This window comes from Sus scrofa, chromosome 15 (assembly GCF_000003025.6).
Source record: "Sus scrofa isolate TJ Tabasco breed Duroc chromosome 15, Sscrofa11.1, whole genome shotgun sequence".
NCBI classification, from domain to species: domain Eukaryota; kingdom Metazoa; phylum Chordata; class Mammalia; order Artiodactyla; family Suidae; genus Sus; species Sus scrofa.
Window position 1 is genome coordinate 79298535 of NC_010457.5, and position 18941 is coordinate 79317475.

The window sequence follows — 18941 nt, forward strand, 5'->3', positions numbered from 1 at the left end:
AATCATGATAATATGAGTAAAAGGCTTAACGGAATGCCTGGAACATAATTCTCAATAGATGATAGTGGTTTTTATTATCATGGTTATTGTTGATAAAATCATAATGGTTTTTGCACTTCACAAAGTACTGGTAGACTCAAATCTTGATAGTCATTTGTATCAGTAGGGAAAGTGGGTGTAAAAATCTCCATTACTCAGGATTTAACGAATATAAAATCAGTGGCTGTTTTCGGCATTTCAAGCGTCATTTTGCTTGGTTGGGGCATTCCAGTGCAGATTTATTAATCATGCTTATCTCAAGAATTGCAGAAAGATGAACACATATATAAATTTGCACACACATGCACATATGTATGCACACAGCCTATATATGTACATAAGGTGTTTATTACATTTTAGAATATAGCATAATAAATTGTTGGGGGGTTTTTTGTTTTTGTTTTTTTGCTTTTTTAGGGCCGCATTCACAGCATGTGGAGGTTCCCAGGCTAGGGGTGAATCAGAGCCACAGCTGCCAGCCTATGCTACAGCCACAGCAACACAGGATCTGAGCCACTTCTGTGACCTACACCACATCTCACACAACACCAGAGCCTTAACCCATTGAGCGAGGCTGGGGATCGAACCCGCAACATCATGGTTCCTAGTCAGATTCGTTTCCGCTGCACCATGATGGGAACTCCAATAAATTGTTGTAGATGAATGAAAATGAATTCCTTCAACTGACTCATTTTGAGAGAGATTTCTCCAAAACGCAAAATCTAAATGTTAGCGTCTTGCAAGTACCTACCATTGTGGAGTTTAACCAGTGCTTTGGGTTTGGGGCTTGATTTTTTTTTTTTTTCTTTTTTATGAAAACATGATTGAGCCTTTGAAAATATTGTTGAATCCCCAGTTATTATCTTAGAGAAATTTATCAGAGATCGAAGGTGGAAAAAGTTTTGACTAACACATTATAAAATCTAATTTGTGGTGATACATGAGAATTCTGTTAATTTATGAGATGAAGTTAAATCACTTAGGCCCATCGGTTTTATAAAATCTTAAGTCTAGCTCTAAATGTTCTAATTTCTAAACCAGATCTTTTTAAATAAAAAAGAACAGCAACAACAATGGAAAAAAAATGTGTATATAAAATATGTGGAAGAAGTCCTGTGCCTGAATATATACATTTTGCCCAAGTTTCTACAGATGGAGTTGGTTGTGTCTGGTAATTGGATACAGTTAAATGTTAGATAAAGTTTCAATAAAATACCAAAAATATAAAGTACAAGAATAAAAATTCCATTTCCTTTTTGTTCCAGGTTCTCTGGGAGATGCTAACAAGGGAGGTCCCCTTTAAAGGTTTGGAAGGATTACAAGTAGCTTGGCTTGTAGTGGAAAAAAACGAGGTAAGACTACTATTCTCCATTCAGGTACATAGATCAGAAAACAGTATTGGGGTTTTGCAAAAGACTTTTTCATCTTCTTCAAATTGAAAGTAAGTTCACGCTTATGGAAAGATTAGCAGTAGGAGCTAACACAAAGGGTCAAAGTGATGTTATTCCTCATGAATGGACCCTTTACATCTAATTGTTGCAGCTTCACGTCGTGATGCTGTAGATCAAAAATTGTACAAGTACTGTACTAGTTTCTCAGTCTCAATTGTAAAACCTAGGGGTTTGTTCTTAGTGATGAAAGAAGCCATTGCGTCCAAGGTAGGGGAACAGTTTAACTCCATCTCCTGCGTTTAGGACATCTTTTTTACTGTCCGGGAGTTGATATATCTGTAAGAGACCTTCAGCTACTTCAACTTACCTCTCCCAGCAGGAGTCACTATAGTACAAGAAACTGTCGCTTAGATGAGAATTTCAAAAATAAAAGAAGAAAAAATAGTTTCAAAAAAGGGAAAAATTACAGTTTTGCCACCTACGTTGAACACTACATTGAAGATGAGCTCCTCACTGCAATTGGCGAGGCAGTGGCATAACTGTTCCCTTCTTCATGCAGAGCCTTTCCATTTCAAAAGAACTTCAGTGGCGTAAACACCGTTTGTGCTGTGTCCCCAGCCTCGCTTTTCTTCTTCCCACAAATTGAGGCTTTCAGTTAGTTGGACCTATGAGCCTACATCAGAGAACATGGTACATTCATATCAAAGAGAGCAACTACATTTTGAAAGGTTTAAAATTGTGACTGAAACGCACAGCCATGGAAATTCTCAGCATAAGGATGAAGCATCCAATATCAAGGTATTATGAGAACTTAGATCAAGTAATGGAAGCACGCAATTGTCTTTGCGACGCTGCAAAACAACTTGATTTCACAAAACATCTTCATTTCCACATCTTAGCCGTGCCCTCCGCAAAAGGTACGGGTGCAATCTTAGAATAAAATAATTTGCAAAAAGGTGCATATATAGCAGCAATATGCCCTTTTTAATGCTTAAAAGAACTAGATTGATTCGCTCCCCGCGTGGGGACAGAAACAAACTAGATTAATCAAAAAGCTGCTATTGACTGAGAAAACCAAGTGTCCATATATTAGATCACGTAGTCCACGGTTTCCTTATTAATTTGTCCCCCTGAGCCATTGAGAATGGATGAAATGTTCATGATAGCTGAACTTAATGGGAGAGAGCTGCCAATTTCAGAAAAATGAAAAGGTGTTATATTCCAGAATGTGTCTTACTCATTGTTTCCCAGAGGCTGTTCTGTTTTAATTAAATGTGATGGTTATTCCTGGTGTGCTATTAAATCAGACCTCACACACAGGATAACTGACTCTTTTCATGGTATGGAAACCCTCTTCTTTCTGTTCTGTTTCTTTTGCCAGTGAGATGATTACATATTTGGTTCCGGGTTTACAAATAGAGTGAAGGAAATTATTGACCTTCTGTTGACTTTGGAAGAAAGTCATTTTTTTTTTCCCTCTATATCATTTCAAGATAAACTAGAAGAAAGTTTTTTTTTTTTTTTTTTAAGCTGAGCGGACCCTTCCAAATACGTAAAGACAGAATACTTAATGTTGTAAAATAATATTTCACTTAAAAGATGGCAGAATAGGTATGAATTTAAAGCATTCTGAAAACATTGGAGTGTCCAGCAAGGATTTTGAAAGCTGAATTTAGAAGGTGCCTTTGGGTAGTTGACTTGAGGGTTGGGAATGACCCATGAACAGCCTTCAGATCCTCCTCATCAGGTGCACAAGGAGGCCGTCTCCCCCCTCTCCGCAGGGATCCCCTAAAGGAGGTGTACTGTTTTTTCCATTGTGTGATCTAATGTTCAGCTAATAACAGAGGGAGACTATTCAAATGCCTCCCATGCTGTGTTTATTAAAATTAGTATAACAGTAAGTGAATCTGAATGGTGAAGTAAGTTTTCTCAACTTAGCAGTGAACCGAAGGAAAATTGGATGTTACAAGGCTTTTTGTCTTTCTATTCTCATTCTGCACAACATTTATTTCATTTATCAAAAATAGGGAAATTAAGTTCCAATGTAGCTTCCATTGTCATCATTTAAGAAGATGTCTTCATTTTAACCTCGAAAATGGAGGCGCTTGTTACCAAAACAAATTCTGTTGCGATAGCATTAAAATAATTCCCAAGGATTAATTTCATTTCATAATAGAATTGAGACTCTGATTTAAATATAATTTATAAAAATCTCTTCAGCTTCTAATTATTTTATTTATTTTTACCCTGGAATACCATGGGTTATTGAGTTGAAAAGAGAAAGCTGTATTTTTTTTCTTTAAATAGTCCCCATTTCACTAAAGAATGACATGTTTAGACTTTCTGGGAGACATTTTAATGTGAGCTAGTCCCCCTAGAATGATAGTCATCCTACACTTAGAGAAAGTTGCAAAACTATTACAAAGAATTCTGTGTACCCTTCACCATAATGGGTGAGATACAGGTATGGTATAATATCAAAACCAGAAAATTGACACTAATCCTTACTCTTAACTAGATTCTGGACATCATTTGGTTTCACCATTTAGACTGCTTTTTGCATCTATAGGAAGATCAATACTTTCTAAAAATTATATCTGAAGGCCTTTGATGCCAAACCTTTAGTAATGAAATAAGGTCTTCAAACAATAATTTTTTTCTACTGTTAAGCCCTATTAAAACTAGACTCTCTAGAGGCCTGTTAAACTTTACAAAACAAGCAATGAACCCTTATAAAGGGCATGAAATTAAGAGGTTATTACTAATAAATTTTTTAAATCTTACCTATATATATCTGCCTTTATAATTTCCATAAAACTCAATTAGTAGTCATTCAGGATGCTCTGGCAGTATAACTTCTATATTTATCAATATTTAAATGTGTTTTCTTCTAAAGAAAAAAACTAATACTCTTTACTAACATAGAAATCCTCAAAAACTTAATCCATTGTTCTTGACTACACTTTAGAAAAAGATAACAAACTTGACTTAAAGCAATAATTATTGCATCTTATGTAGAATATGGTGCATAAAAGATTATGATCTCTATGAGCTATCTTGTGGCACAGCAGGTTAAGGATCTGGTGTTGTCACTGCTAAGGCCTGGTTACTGCTGTGGCACAGGTTCGATCCCTGGCCTGGGAATGTCCTCATGCCGCAGGTGCAGCCAAATAGAAAAAGAAAATATCGTCTCTTAAAAAACATCATGCCTATTTAGTGATTGAGAAATATTTTAAGTTTGAAATTGTTTTATTTTAAAATATTTGTTTTAAGTAGTGTGGCAAACTTGATGCTAATATCTGGTTATTTCAGAATAATGTTTTAATGCATTAGGAATGCCCACAGTTATGTAATCAGGACTTAAATATTTTGCATTCTCTTTTAAAGTACTTTTTAGTGCACCAAAATAATCCCTTACATAATGTGTCTGAGTCTAGATTTAACTGATATTTGACCATGTAGGATAATTTAAAATAATTATGTCTCCTTTGTAATGTCTTACATTGGTATCTAAAAAGTTTGTCAGGGAGTTCTCTTGTGGTACAGCAGGTTAAGGATCTGGCATTGTTACTGCAGCTGCTTGAGCACAGGTTCAATCCCTGATCCAGGAATTGCCACAGGTGCAGCCAAAAATAAAAAAATAGATTTTTTAAAATAAAAATAAAACGTTTGTCAATAAGAAAAAGTCAACATCCATATTCATCCAGTTTACAATTCAGTTCTTGGAAAAACATGTTAAAGCTCTACTGAAAATGTTGCCTTTTATGAAAACTTCTTTTTCATTGCACATGGAGTACAATCATTCTCATAACTGCAAACAATGGTTTTATCAGTTGCCCTCCTAGCCACCTTACTTTTATTTTTTTGAAGTAAACACCTGATTTTCCTTTACCCTTCATCTAAAGGTTTCCAATTCACATTACAATAAAATAATAAGTACTATTTCCTACATCTTTCTCTATTCTATGAAACCATAAGACCAGAAGTTTAAAAATGCTGAATGTAGTAACCTCTAACTAGGAGAGAGTTTTTTGTTTTTCCCTTTACTTTTTTTTTAAATTTTGGTTTATTTTGATTTTAATTCCAAATGTAAATTGTCTGTTTTCTTGCCAAGGCGACTGTTTTTCTAGTTTTACACGTAGCTTCCCCCCCCCCCCCCGCCCAGTCCAGCTAAATTCAGTTTTAAGTTTATTTGCAAACCTTCTTGGCAGACAATACTGTAGAAAAAAATCTTACTACAGAGGTTCTCAGCTCCGTAACACCCAGTGATATCTGTATAACTGTTGTGTTAATGGTCCCACTTCTTCCCTGAAATGAAACTCAGAGGTAGCACAACCTACCTACACAATTGAATTTTAAGTAAACATAATGCCCTGAATGTAATATCAGGAAGAAATAAATATGCATTGCCATATGTAAGTGCTTAGGCATGACAACAATAGAGGTGGTAATGACATAGTTTTAGATGCTTGTACCTATGGATAAATAGAATTCAGCAGCTCCAGATGCAGAGCAGAGATGGGTTATATTAATGATCCAGTACTATGAACAATGTACTGTAGGTGACATTTGTCCAAATTTTGGCAAGGTTATGAATAATGCAAAAATCAATTTTTATTTGGTAGTTGTATTCCATTGAAAGTTCAGTGTACTTTTGAAATATTTGAAAAGTACTCTATAAATCAGAGACTGGGCTCAGAAAATTATAAACTTCATTGTTTGCTTGTTTTTACTTACATGATGCACATGAGGCATTTGAAGTTTGGTAGAAGGCAGACGATTCTTAATTAGAACCTTGCCATATGTTGAAAGATGGCCGGTGTTCTTGACCTGCTCCACATGCAGCCCTCCAGTCTTTAGGACAAAAATGCCTCTGTAGATTTGTAAACTGCCTCTGGGGAGATTACCTGTTCATTGAGAAGCACTGCTGCAGAATGTTAGAACAGGACCGATCCTCACATGATGATCTTTGTTCTATCAAGTCCTTGGAGTTTATGGGTTTGGCCAAAACGAAGCCATAATGAGTCATCCATTCAGAATGTCTTGTGTGCTCATGACAAAATGCACACTTGTTGAAAATTATCTCTGTGATCATCTGAGCTCAAGATGTTTGCAGAAGTTGTACACCTATTGCCAAAGCTGAACTGATTTCCTAGTTACTTGGCCTGTTTGCATAGTTCATAGTTGCCTATAAAAATACAGTGATAGATCTGTGGTTTTTGATTTAGTGTTTAAGTTCCAACGTGCCCCTCTCCCACTGCAGTTTCTCTTAGACTTGATTCTGCATTTCGTTGCATTGGTTGTACTGAACGTGATTTCTTCATCCACTGTGATTCCTCTTTGGAGGAAAACAATGAGTGTCTTTAGAGATGAGATACTGTGAATCTAGACATGGATTCTCCCCAGTCACACATTAACCAGCAGAAGCTTTAAATGTAATGTCTTGTTTATGCTACCAAACTAACTCTTTTATACCTTTCAATTAGTATTCCCTTCCTTTAATGAGTCAACCCTTGTGTTTTGTTTTGTTTTTTACTTTCCCTCTTCTAGAGATTAACCATTCCAAGCAGTTGCCCCAGGAGTTTTGCTGAACTGTTACATCAGTGTTGGGAAGCTGATCCCAAGGTAAATAACTATTTTGTTGTCCTGAAATTTCACTTGTTTGATTGGCTTTGAGTTTTAAAACTCAGGGTAGTCAAATTCATTACACAGCAAAGCTCAGCTGCGGCTCCTCTGAGCCCCAGACTGATTGTGAAGACTTTCTCTTGACGCGTACTTGCCTTTATCCCTAGGAATTCATCATTGGCTCTTTCTTACAGCACTCTGACATTCTTGAGTCAATAAAAAAGAATTGTGTTCCCTTCTTTTTAATCTTTAGTAATAACTCTTGCACCTTCATGTTATAAAAATGCTAGCATACAGTACTTATTGAATGTCAGGCACTGTTCCAAGAACTTTATGTGTGTTAACTCATTTATTCCTTGGGATATCTCTGTGACCTATGATTATCCTCATTTTATTTATTTATTTATGGCCACATCCACGGCATGTGGAAGTTCCCAGGCCAGGAATGAAACCTGAGCCATGGCAGTGACACCACCAAATCCTTAACTGTGAGGCCACCAGGGAACACCCATCCTCATTTTATACATGAAGAACCAGGGCACACAGAAGTTGAGGAGTGAGCTCAAAGCCACACAGCTCATAGGTGGTGGAGCTGAATGAGAACTTTAAAAAACATCCCTGAAACTCCACAGGGAGTGCATATCAGGAGTCTCTACAAGTATGCTTTTGCCTGGTCTTTGGTTCACAAGGCAATATGGTGTAGTGGTCAAGCCCAGGCCTCATGTCAGCCTCATGTCAGTCTTTCTAACCGAAGACCAGGCAAAAGTAGGACTCACAGAGAATCTTGATATGCACTCCCTGTGGAGTTTCAGGGATGTTTTTTAAGCTATCACAATAGAGTTGGAGAAATTCCAAAATTAAGGCTTTCATGTGGTTATCACATTCAAGCATGAATGGTCCATTTCCTTTCCCTGCAAAGATCAGTTTAAAAGACTCTCACATACATACGAAAATGTTTATAGATAAAATGATAGGCAAGTGTTGGATTTGCTTCAAAATGAAGTGAAATGGGTGATGGTATAGATTAAATAAGATGGGCTATGACGGGTATGTGGAGGGTCATTATATTGTTCTCTCTCTACTTTTGTGTGTATTTGGAATTTGAGGTAATAAAAAGTAAAAAATGAAGATCATCATTGATTAAATATAAGAGAATAAGAGAAATACACTCAAGAAAGGAACTAAGATTTTATGGTTCAAATTTGCCTGGTTTTTCATGGAAATAGGTATATTACAAACTGACCTTTTAAATAGGGGTCTAAAAACAAAGACTTCAGCATGGAATTCCTTCCTTAATTTAACCCTCTATGACCCCAAGAAGAATGAATGATGAAGACATACAGCTGTCCCTCAGAATCTGCAGGGCATTGGTTCCAGGATCCCAGTAGAATTCACGGATGCTCAGGTCCCCTAAGGCGTAGTTCAGTCATGTGATGCCTCCCAGCTGCAGGTTCCACTTTCACAGATTCTACAACCTGCTTGAACTTCGGTTGGTTGAATCCACGGATACAGGAATCTGTGGTTTTCCTGGTGGGAGGCACTCATAAACAATTGGTGAGTATGGGAATTGTGCTGCCGTCACACAGACTTCATGCTGAATCGTACCTAGTGTTCCCTGGCACATTGTCCACACCACCAAGTGAGAACAGCTGGACCCCAAGCCCAGTAGTGTGGCCAGCAGGCAGCAAGAGACACGGATCCGTGAGGCTTCTCCACTCCACAGGCTTCCTGTGGGCTGGGGTGGCTGGTACTTTGTCTTAGAAGACTTTGTGGTTGGTTCTTCCCAGCTGGTGCCTCTCACCTTTGCCCTGATGAACCAGCAGCTTCAATCCGTGCTTTCACTTCTATTCATCAAACTACCTTCACACTTAAAAAAAAAAAAAAGTCCTGTATTTACTTAGTATGGTTCTTTAATTAAAGATTCTAACATTTTTTAAACTGTTAGTATTTTTACTTAGGATTTTTATTGTTTTTATCAATTTTTTTATGACAAAGTTGATAGGTTTTGAATGGTCTGCTTTGCCCCTGTTTAGGCTGTAGTTTAGTGTGTGATATTTCAGAACATGGGACTATTTTTTGTGACCATGCCCACAGCACGCAGGAGTTCCTGGGCCAGAGATCAAACCTGCACCACAGCAGTGACACCACCAGATCTTTAACCTGCTGAGCCATGAGGGAACTCCCAGAATATGGGAATTTTTAAGCATTAAGAAAAATGCAGAGTTCCCATTGTGACACAGTGGTTAATGAATCTGACTAGGAACCATGAGGTCGCAGGTTCAATCCCTGGCCTTGCTCAGTGGGTTAAGGATCTGGCGTTGCTGTGAGCTGTGGTGTAGGTTGCAGACGCGGCTCGGATCCAGTGTTGCTGTGTCTTGGTGTAGGCCGGTGGCTACAGCTCAGATTGGACCCCTAGCCTCGGAACCTCCATATGCCGTGGGAGCGGCCCTAGAAAAGGCAAAAAGACAAAAAGACCAAAAAAAAAAAGAAAGAAAGAAAAATGCACTTTGAAACTAATCCAGTCGAAACTGTAAGTGACTATTTGCAAGCTTTCTCTAGAACTTTTTTTTTTTTTTTTGTCTTTTTTTTTTTTTGCTATTTCTTGGGCCGCCCCCGTGGCATATGGAGGTTCCCAGGCTAGGGGTCTAATCGGAGCTGTAGCTTCCAGCCTACGCCAGGGCCACAGCAACGCAGGATCCGAGCCGCGCCTGCAACCTACACCACAGCTCACGGCAACGCCGGATCATTAACCCACTGAGCAAGGGCAGGGACCGAACCCGCAACCTCATGGTTCCTGGTCGGATTCGTTAACCACTGCGCCACGACGGGAACTCCTTTTTTTTTTTTTTTTGTCTTTTGTCTTTTGTCTTTTGAGGGCTGGAGGTTCCCAGGCTAGGGGTCTAATCAGAGCTGTTGCCGCCAGCCTACACCACAGCCACAGCAACGCCGGATCCTTAACCCACTGAGCAAGGCCAGGGATTGAACCCGCAACCTCATGGTTCCTAGTCAGATTCGTTAACCACTGAGCCATGACGGGAACTCCTAGAACATTTATTTTATACTGTTAAAATACTACCTTTTCATTCTCTACCAGTTACATGTCCGTTGTGGCATATTTTGTAATTTTGGTAGTATTTTTCTCTCTGGTACTTAAATAGAAATTTCACCCAAAATTATTGACACTGAATTTGCAGAATGCAACTGGCTCTCTGTAATTGTCATTATATTTCAGTATGCCAAGCAAGTTTTGAATTTCTTCATCAGAAAGTCTGTACGACATTACTAAAATTGAAGAATCTGCCTTTATGGTATATTAATTAAATGATAGTGTAAACACCTACACAAAAAGGACATTAGGTCCAGAATTGATGCCACAAAGTTGCTGTGTCTTTATTTAACATGTAGTAAGCTGGCCCTTCTTTAGGGCCAGAGGAATGTTGTGTTCTAGCCAGGTGAAGTATGAAGAAAGTTTGAGATTGGTTTTTATTTCCTAAATTCATGGCATTTTATTGCTGCAACCTCGAATATACGCCCTCTCTGGTTGATCTGATTGTACATCCAGCTCAGATTTCCAATCTCATTCCTATCTCCTCTAGACACACCTTTCCCCACCTCCTTTATCCCCTGAACATATTCTTTGCCCTGTTTTTCTTTTCTCCCCTGATTACTTCATCATCAAGCCTTCCCTGGATGTTCTGTTTACTGCCAACCATACCAGGTATTCCTTTTCCTAAATCACAGTCTGAGCTACAGCCTCATCTTGTGCTGTTGCATTTTTTTTTAAGGATCTGTTTTTTTCTCTAAGTGGGTTATAGGCTCCATGGGGAATAGAACTCATTTTTCTGTTTCCTTATACTACCTTATATAAATTTAGTAAGTAGATGCACAATTTGTTGTTGACTAAAGTAGCCAGGTTTGTTTCCTAAGAGGCACATTGTAGTTCTCTGGCTAGAAGGACATTGTAGGTCAGCCAGCAGTTGGCACCAGTCCTGTGCCCACAGATAGAACAGTAATTGGTTAAATTACATTTTCTTTCTTTTTCTCAGTCCTTGGATATCTGGAGTATTAACACAGAGATTAAATGTTCGGCTTACTTATGGAAATAGCCTCTTTTGCAATAAGGAGGGAGACATGTATATGACAAAGCTGCTAACAGCAGTTTTGGTGGGGGTGGGGGTCATTCTAGTGGCCTCCACCAGGTGCTCAAAATGTTTTATTGAATAAAAGAGGGAAGTAAAGGTGGGTATTGGTTCAAGTTCCAAAATGACTTTTTTGTTTTGTTTTGTTTTGTTTTGTTTAGGGCCACTCCCGAGGCATATGGAGGTTCCCAAGCTAGGGGTTGAATCAGAGCTACAGCTGCTGACCTACACCACAGCCACAGCCACACCAGATCTGAGCCAGTCTGTGACCTAAACCACAGCTCGGGGCAATGTCTGATCCTTAACCCACTGAGTGAGATCAGGATCAAACCCGCATCTTCATGGATACTAGTCAGGTTCATTACCGCTAAGCCACAACAGGAACTCCCCAAAATGACATTTTTAAAAGAAGAAAAAAAAATAATAGTTAAAGCATGAGTTTGATAGGAAATAATAATATCTTACCCTCATGTGGTAAAACATTTTGAAGAGTTTAAAAGCATCACCCCTGGTTCTGTAACTTGCTTCCTATGTGATACTGGGCAATGCCATATACTGAATATTGAGACTGATTTTCCTTATCTGTAAAATAAAGGTAACACAAAATGTATGCAAACGCTTAATAAATGGTCATAGTTTTGCCTTTGTAAGTAAGCAAAGCCTACGTAATACATAGCAGAAACTTAAGGCCCTTCAGAAGAAGATTCCAGATGAAATATTATATCCTGGAGTTCCCATTGTGGCTCAGCGGTAACAAACCCATTTAGGATCCATGAGGACAAGGGTTCAGTCCCTGTCCTTGCTCAATGGGTTGAGGATCTGGCATTGCCAAGAGCTGTGGTGCATGTCACAGAGGCGGTTTGGATCTGGTTTTGCTGTGGCTGAGGCATAGGCCAGCAGCTGCAGTTCTGATTCCACCCCTAGGCTGGGAACTTGCATATACCACAGGTGCGGCCCTAAAAGGACAGAAAAAATGTGTGTGTGTGTGTGTGTGTGTCCTGGAATTGGAATACTCATAAAATATCATTAACACAAAATTCTACATGGTTGTTAATTTCTAAATGTTCACATTGATAATTTCCCTCTGGGAGCATATCTAACTGTAAAAATAAGATTGTTCCAGGGATACTTACCATCCAATTACAAAAAAGTTTCACCTTATCTCAAGAATGATTAAGTGCAGGGAAAAATATTTTTCTTTAAAATTTATTACCTCCTCCTGCTGCTTTTCCATGAAAATGAAAATCCTATATGTATTATATAATCAGTCCCTGGGCACACAAAACATTTTTCCTTTTGGAACCTGACACGTGGTGGGAGAAATTTAAAATGGTAACAAGTCAAAAGAAAAAGACAAACAATTTTTTTCAGGTTTCCTACTTAAAGCATCTTCCCCTTTGCTTCTTGGAAGGCTTCATGCACACCAGTGACATTTAGCTACTTCTGCCCTCTTTTTAAAACACACCCACCTGCATGTACACACACGCCCATGAAAGACTACAGTAATGGCAGAACTCAGAATAAATATCCCAGTATTATATTCCTAAGAAAAATTGCCCTTCTTAATGTAGGAAGCTCTCAAGTCCTGAGAGCAAGCCACCTCAACATTCTTCCTTTTTGTTTTTGTGCTCCTAAATTAAAATGCATGTTTTAATTGCTGCAACTCTAATTTGTTCAGAAATGGTATAATTATGAGGCGTGATGAAGAGAGAATGTGCATCATCCTTTTATTATCTTCCTCGGTTTTTGTTTTAACCTTTTGTCTCAACCTTGGCTAGAATCTAAAGAGTATAGTTTCTGATAGCTAAAGAAATGACACCTAACCACTGCTTTTTCAGTTTCTAGTGAACAGAACCAGAGAGCTTCCTAGCACCAAAGCTAGTTGGTTTTTTTGTTTGGTTGGGTTTTTTTTTTTTTGTTTTTTTTTTTTTTTTGCTTTTTTTTGTTTGTTCGTCTTTTTAGGCCTACATGTGCAGCATATGGAAATTCCCAGGCTAGGGGTCAAATTGGAGCTGCAGCCACAGCAACACCAGATCTGAGCCATGTCTGTGACCTACACCACAGCTCATGGCAAGGCCAATCCCTTAACCCATTGAGCAAGGCCAGGGATCCTACACACATCCTCGTGGATCCTGATCGGGCTCATTACCACTGAGCCACGATGGGAACTCCCAAAGCTAGTTGTAATGTGGAATAAATAGATGTTGAAATAGTGATGTTAGGATGGCTTTAAAATGGGAGATTTTTTTTGGAGTTCCCGTCCTGGCTCAGTGGTTAACGATTCTGATTAGGAACCATGAGGTTTGGGTTCAATCCCTCGCCTTGCTCAGTGGGTTAAGGATCCCAGTTGCTGTGAGCTGTGGTGTAGGTTGCAGATGCAGCTCAGATCTGGCGTGGCTGTGGCTGTGGCATAGGCTGGCGGCTATGGCTCTGATTAGACCCCTAGCCTGGGAACCTCCATATGCCATGGGAGCAGCCCTAGAAAAGGCAAAAAGACAAAAATAAAAATAAAATTGGGAGATTTTTCTCTGAGCCACTGGTTTAAGAAATTGTATTAGTTCCAATAGACTGATAAGTAGGTCTTCCCCAACGTTTTATTTTAAAAATTTTCAAACGTACAGAAAAGTTGAAAGAACTTGCCATGAACACTGGTATGTATACCTGTCACTCAGACTCTACCATTAACTTTTAATCTACCTGCTTTATCACATGGATAGTTTTTTTTTTTTTTTTTTTAAGACCTCACTTTTTCCTTTTAGGAATCCTTAAACACACCCAAAAGAGAGAATTAATTAGTACTTTCCTTACCTGAAAAAAAAATACTATAATCATTCCAACCTTAAGCCACAAGATAGAAAAATGATATCTGAGTCTATTATGAATAACTGATTGAAAATAAGAAACATGGTTCCCTAGACCTGAGCAGTCTGTCTGTTGTAAAGTAATGAAATCAGGACATTATATTATATTTTATTTTGTTATGATGATTTGAGTTTATTACTATGCCTGTGAATTTCCTCTTAAAGAACCACTTTCTTAAGTCTCAACAAGTCATTCTTTTTTCTTCTTTAGAAACGGCCATCTTTCAAGCAGATCATTTCAATTCTGGAGTCCATGTCGAATGACACGAACCTTCCTGACCAGTGTAACTCATTCCTGCACAACAAGGCAGAGTGGAGGTAGGCGACGTCACACCCGAGTCACATTTTTTTTGCTTTAAGGGATGGTGACTAGCTTCAGCCAGGAAGCGAACCTGAGAGCTTGATGACAATCCTAATTCCTTTGAAATTGAGGCTTTTTGTGTGTGTGTTTTATGTTATTTTTGGAGCTCTGAAAAGCCCTCCGTCTCATATGTAAGCAAAGAATTTTCCTCTGAGCTTGTTGCCTCATCATATGTCTAAGTATTTAGAAAGCACAGCGAAACCATATCTTCTGAGACAAAAGACAGTTACCAGACATGTCTCTGTATATACTCCGTGTTAGGAAACGCTGGCCTCTGTCCAGTAAGAAATAAAAATACTGTCTGCTTGGAACCATGCAGAGCACTCTATCTGTTGGTAGAAGAGGTAGGGAAATTGTAAAAACACTTTTCAAAGAAAACTTTCGGTGGTGTCAATCCTATTAAATTTTGTTGCATGTAAACAAACTTGGTAATGAGAGAATTGTATTGTGTGAGTGGAAGCAGTAAGGCCGGGGTGAGACATTCAAGCCAGGTCACATGATGCACGAATATAAATAGCATGTTTGGGAGCTGACATTATTCCTCCCTGACTCAGCAGAGATTTAAGTAACCCATCTCTGCTCCTGAGAGCTGTGGCAGCAACGTGACCCCTGACGCCACCTGCCGATACCAAAGGAATACTGCAGGCACTTACAATGACGGAATCGATTATGCATTTCTTCGGGCTTTCTGTTTAATTGATGTTTGACGGTAACCTTCTTTATGTTTCATTCTTTGGAAATCTCGATCTAGGACCAGTGAGTTAAAAGAAGTTTTATTTAGTGACATAAAAGTAATACTCTGTGTTCAAGTCTGTAATAATTTGTGCTGGGGTAGAATAATCAACCCAACAAAACATGTAAGTAATATTTGTTTCCTACAGTAAGAGATCAGCACAAATCTAATCAGATTGCTCCCCTTTTAAATCCATGTAAGGGGCTCCTAGTAATCTAGGACAAATGCCAAAATACTTGCGAGTCATGACACCGTCTGTGCTCTGGCCTCAGCAGCCTTATCTTCAGAGCATCATTCTACCCCTTCATTTTTGACTTTGGTTCCTCAATGTCAAAATGACGCATATTTCTCCCTCGTTCAGAGTCCTTGCAAATGCAGTTTCTCCTGTTTAAATTTCATCCCCTTTCAGCGGCACACCAGCCCTGATGTCCACACCCAACTTGGCTCCTACGTGTCATTCAGATAGCAGCTGAAGAAGGCACTCCTTCAAGGAGATGCTTTCTGACCCTAGACCAGATGTGGTTCTGTTCTGTGTACCCTGAGAACATCTCCTTCTGCCGCAGTCAGAATCAATAAGTAATTCTTCAGTTTGTTGTTTAACCTGTGTCCCACTGGCTGAAATGTAAGAGGGTCACATCATCTCCTTGGTTCATCATCTGCAGTGTGTCCTAAACAGAGTAGTTGCTCAATAAATATTTGGGGAAGGAAATTCCATGGTGGTGAGAATATTAAAAGACATCACAGCGTGTTACACAGGAGAATATAAATATGTGAGTTGTTGCTTTGACAAATGTGCTTCTTACATTCATTCATTCAGATATTAATTACACCTCTGCTGGGGAAAGATGCCCCTTAGGTATTGAGCTGTGGTGATGAGCAGAACAGTCCCAGTGCATGTGGAGTGTCCACTATTAGATTACTGAATACAGGTATACAAGTGACTCTTTCATTACTGTGTTGATAAGCATTGTGACAGGAGTACTGGGCGTCTGAGAGTATATAACCATGAAATCTAATCTAGTCTGAGGATTTAATAAAAGGATTTCCCTGAGGAACTGCTGTTTCATCTGTTAGCCAAAGGATTAGGAGGATTTTAATAGTACTGTTAATACTCATGAGATAGGGAGTCTTAAAATATGTCAACGAAATCAGAAAATAGGGGGAAAGGTGCTAAGTTTTCTCCATAAAATGTGGAAACTCCCTAAGGCCAAAAGCCATACCCACCATAAGTAAATTCCCAAAACTATGCCGTCCTATTATAACTTTTTCTCCTAGATGATAAATCAGCTGTTCTCAGAGTTTGGTCTCAGGACTTCATTATGCTCAGAAAAATGATGGAGGACTCCAGAGGGTTTTTGCTTAAAGGACTTAGGTTTGTCAGTATTTCCCACATTCATAATTAGAACTGAGGAAAAAAATTAAATATATACTTATAGATTCATTTAAAAACAATAGTAAATCCTGCTTCTGCATTCAGCCTATGGTGCTGTCACATGTCATGGAGCCCGAGGAAAGTCTTACAAGTGTACTTGTAAGAGAAAGAATGGAAAAGGTAAATCAAGTCTTAATGTCATTCTGAAAACTGGTTTATCCCTTCCAATCCTTTGAAAAGCTCTCGTGAGTCCCCATGAAAACCACCGTAATAGGAGTTCCCGTCGTGACGCAGTGGTTAACGAATCCAACTAGGAACCATGAGGTTGCGGGTTCGATCCCTGGCCTTGCTCAGTGGGTTCAGGATCCGGGTGTTGCCGTGAGCTGTGATGCAGGTCGCAGACGCGGCTCGGATCCCGCATTGCTGTGGCTCTGGTGTAGGCTGGTGGCTACAGTTCCGATTAGACCCCTAGCCTGGGAATCTCCATATGCTGCAGGAGCGGCCCAAGAAATAGCAAAAAGACCAAAAAAGAAAAAAAAAAAAAAAAGAAAAAAAACCACCATGATAGTGCTTATGTCTTTAAAAAAAAGAAAAACATTGTAACTAAAATATCATACTAAAGGGCATGAAATGACATTTTACAAAAGGAAAAATTGAATGACCAATAAACGTGTGAAAAATATTCAGCCTCATTTAGCAATCAAATAAAAGAGAGCATAATTTATCATCAAGATTGGCAAAAACTTAGGAGTTCCTGCCGTGGCTCAGCGGTTAGCTAACCCAACTAGCATCCATGAGGACTCGGGTTGGATCCCTGGCCTCCATCAGTGGGTTAAGGATCTGCCATTGCTGTGAGCTGTGGTGTAGGTCACAGAACCAGCTCAGATCCAGCGTTGCTGTGGCTGTGGTGTAGGCCGGCGGCTAAAGCTCCAATTGAATCCATAGCCTGGGAACCTTCACATGCCACAGGTGCGGCCCTAAAAAAAAAAAAAAAAGATTGGCAAAAATTTATATTATGAAAATATTCAGTGTCATAAGTGTTCTCACACTTTGCTGGTGGGAAAATACTACCTTTCTGGAGGACAGTTTGGCCGTATAGATCAGAGACCTCTATCACTACCGTTTTATTTCTAAGAAAATAAATGGGAAGGTTGCACAAGGGTATATGGGCATTTATTTGTTTATCACAGCATCATTGGACTTGTAAAACAAGTAAAATAAAAGATTTTCATTTTATGTAGTTTTTATGGTTTTAAAAAAAAATTATGATGCCTCCAAACACAGAAAAGTACGGAGCCCGTCATGATAATACAGATTGGAAATGAGTTTAAAATGAGGGCTACAGTCCAGTATGTTTAGATTGATTCCATTTTTTTGATAAAATAAACACCTATTTATGTGTGAATGTATGCATACCTAGAGAAAAGTATCCAGGTCCGTGTTCAGTTGGGTAATGAGATCATAGGAGAGTGTTTTCTGTGTGGACGTCTTCATTTTCTACAGTAAACCTGCATTAGTTGCAAAACAATTTTTTCAATGCTTCAAGCTGAAAAGATGAGGGAAATAAAATTGGTCATACATTAAGGTATTTTAGTAAAAGGCAAAAACTGCCTACGGGGCTTCCTCATTGATTCTCTCTCAGGAACTAGTTAATCCTGAGCACTGGAGAGAAAATGCATATCTTTATCTGAACCATTAAAGCACAGTTTGAGAAGGAGCAGAGCTATTTTAACTAAACTTGGCAATTGATTAAAAACATAGAGAATAGGGAGTTCCCCTTGTGGCACAGCATTAATGAACCTGACTAGTATCCCTAAGGATGTGGATTTGATCCCTGGCCTCGCTCAGTGGGTTAAGGATCCTGAGGTGTTGTGAGCTGTGCTGTAGGTCGCAAACCCAGCTCAGATCCCGCGTTGCTGTGGCTGTGCTGTAGGCTGGTAGCTACAGCTCTGATTAGACCCCTAGCCTGGGAACCTCCATGTGCCCCAGGTACAGTCCTAAAAAGCAAAAAAAAAAAAAAACCAAAAAATCAAAAAACCCACCATAGGGAATTATTATGATATCAATGACAGCAATAATAACAAACACAGCTGTCATTTATCACATTCTTACCCAGATTCTTGTACTTTCTTTGGATTATCTCTTTTAATCCACCTCACATCCCTGACTTAGACCTCAGATACAGAAACCAAGACTGTGGACAGGTTGGACCACCTGCCCAAGATAGAGCCAGGACTGGAACCCAGGTGGCCTGATCCCTCAGGCCTGTGCTGGCACACTCGCTGTTCGGAGCTGTCCCTGGACTTGGGCCAGTGTCATGCCGCCTGTTCGTTAGCACGCAGCGTTCACGTGACCAGATTCCCTTCTAGCAAAGAGAGGTACTACAGGCCTGATGGTTTTAGGTATGGCTATCCCACTCA

The 18941-nt window shown here is 39.2% G+C and overlaps 1 protein-coding gene across 6 annotated transcripts in view; it reads left to right on the forward strand.

Moving 5' to 3' along the window:
• Positions 1-18941, forward strand: part of MAP3K20 (mitogen-activated protein kinase kinase kinase 20) — a 204077-nt gene that overhangs the window by 124091 nt on the left and 61045 nt on the right. For all 6 annotated transcript variants that reach the window (XM_021075200.1, XM_013990583.2, XM_021075199.1 and 3 more), the window contains exons 8-10: positions 1305-1391; positions 6981-7055; positions 14267-14373. In XM_021075200.1, coding sequence (XP_020930859.1) covers positions 1305-1391; positions 6981-7055; positions 14267-14373 — 269 coding nt within the window. The remainder of the gene's footprint in view (positions 1-1304; positions 1392-6980; positions 7056-14266; positions 14374-18941) is intronic.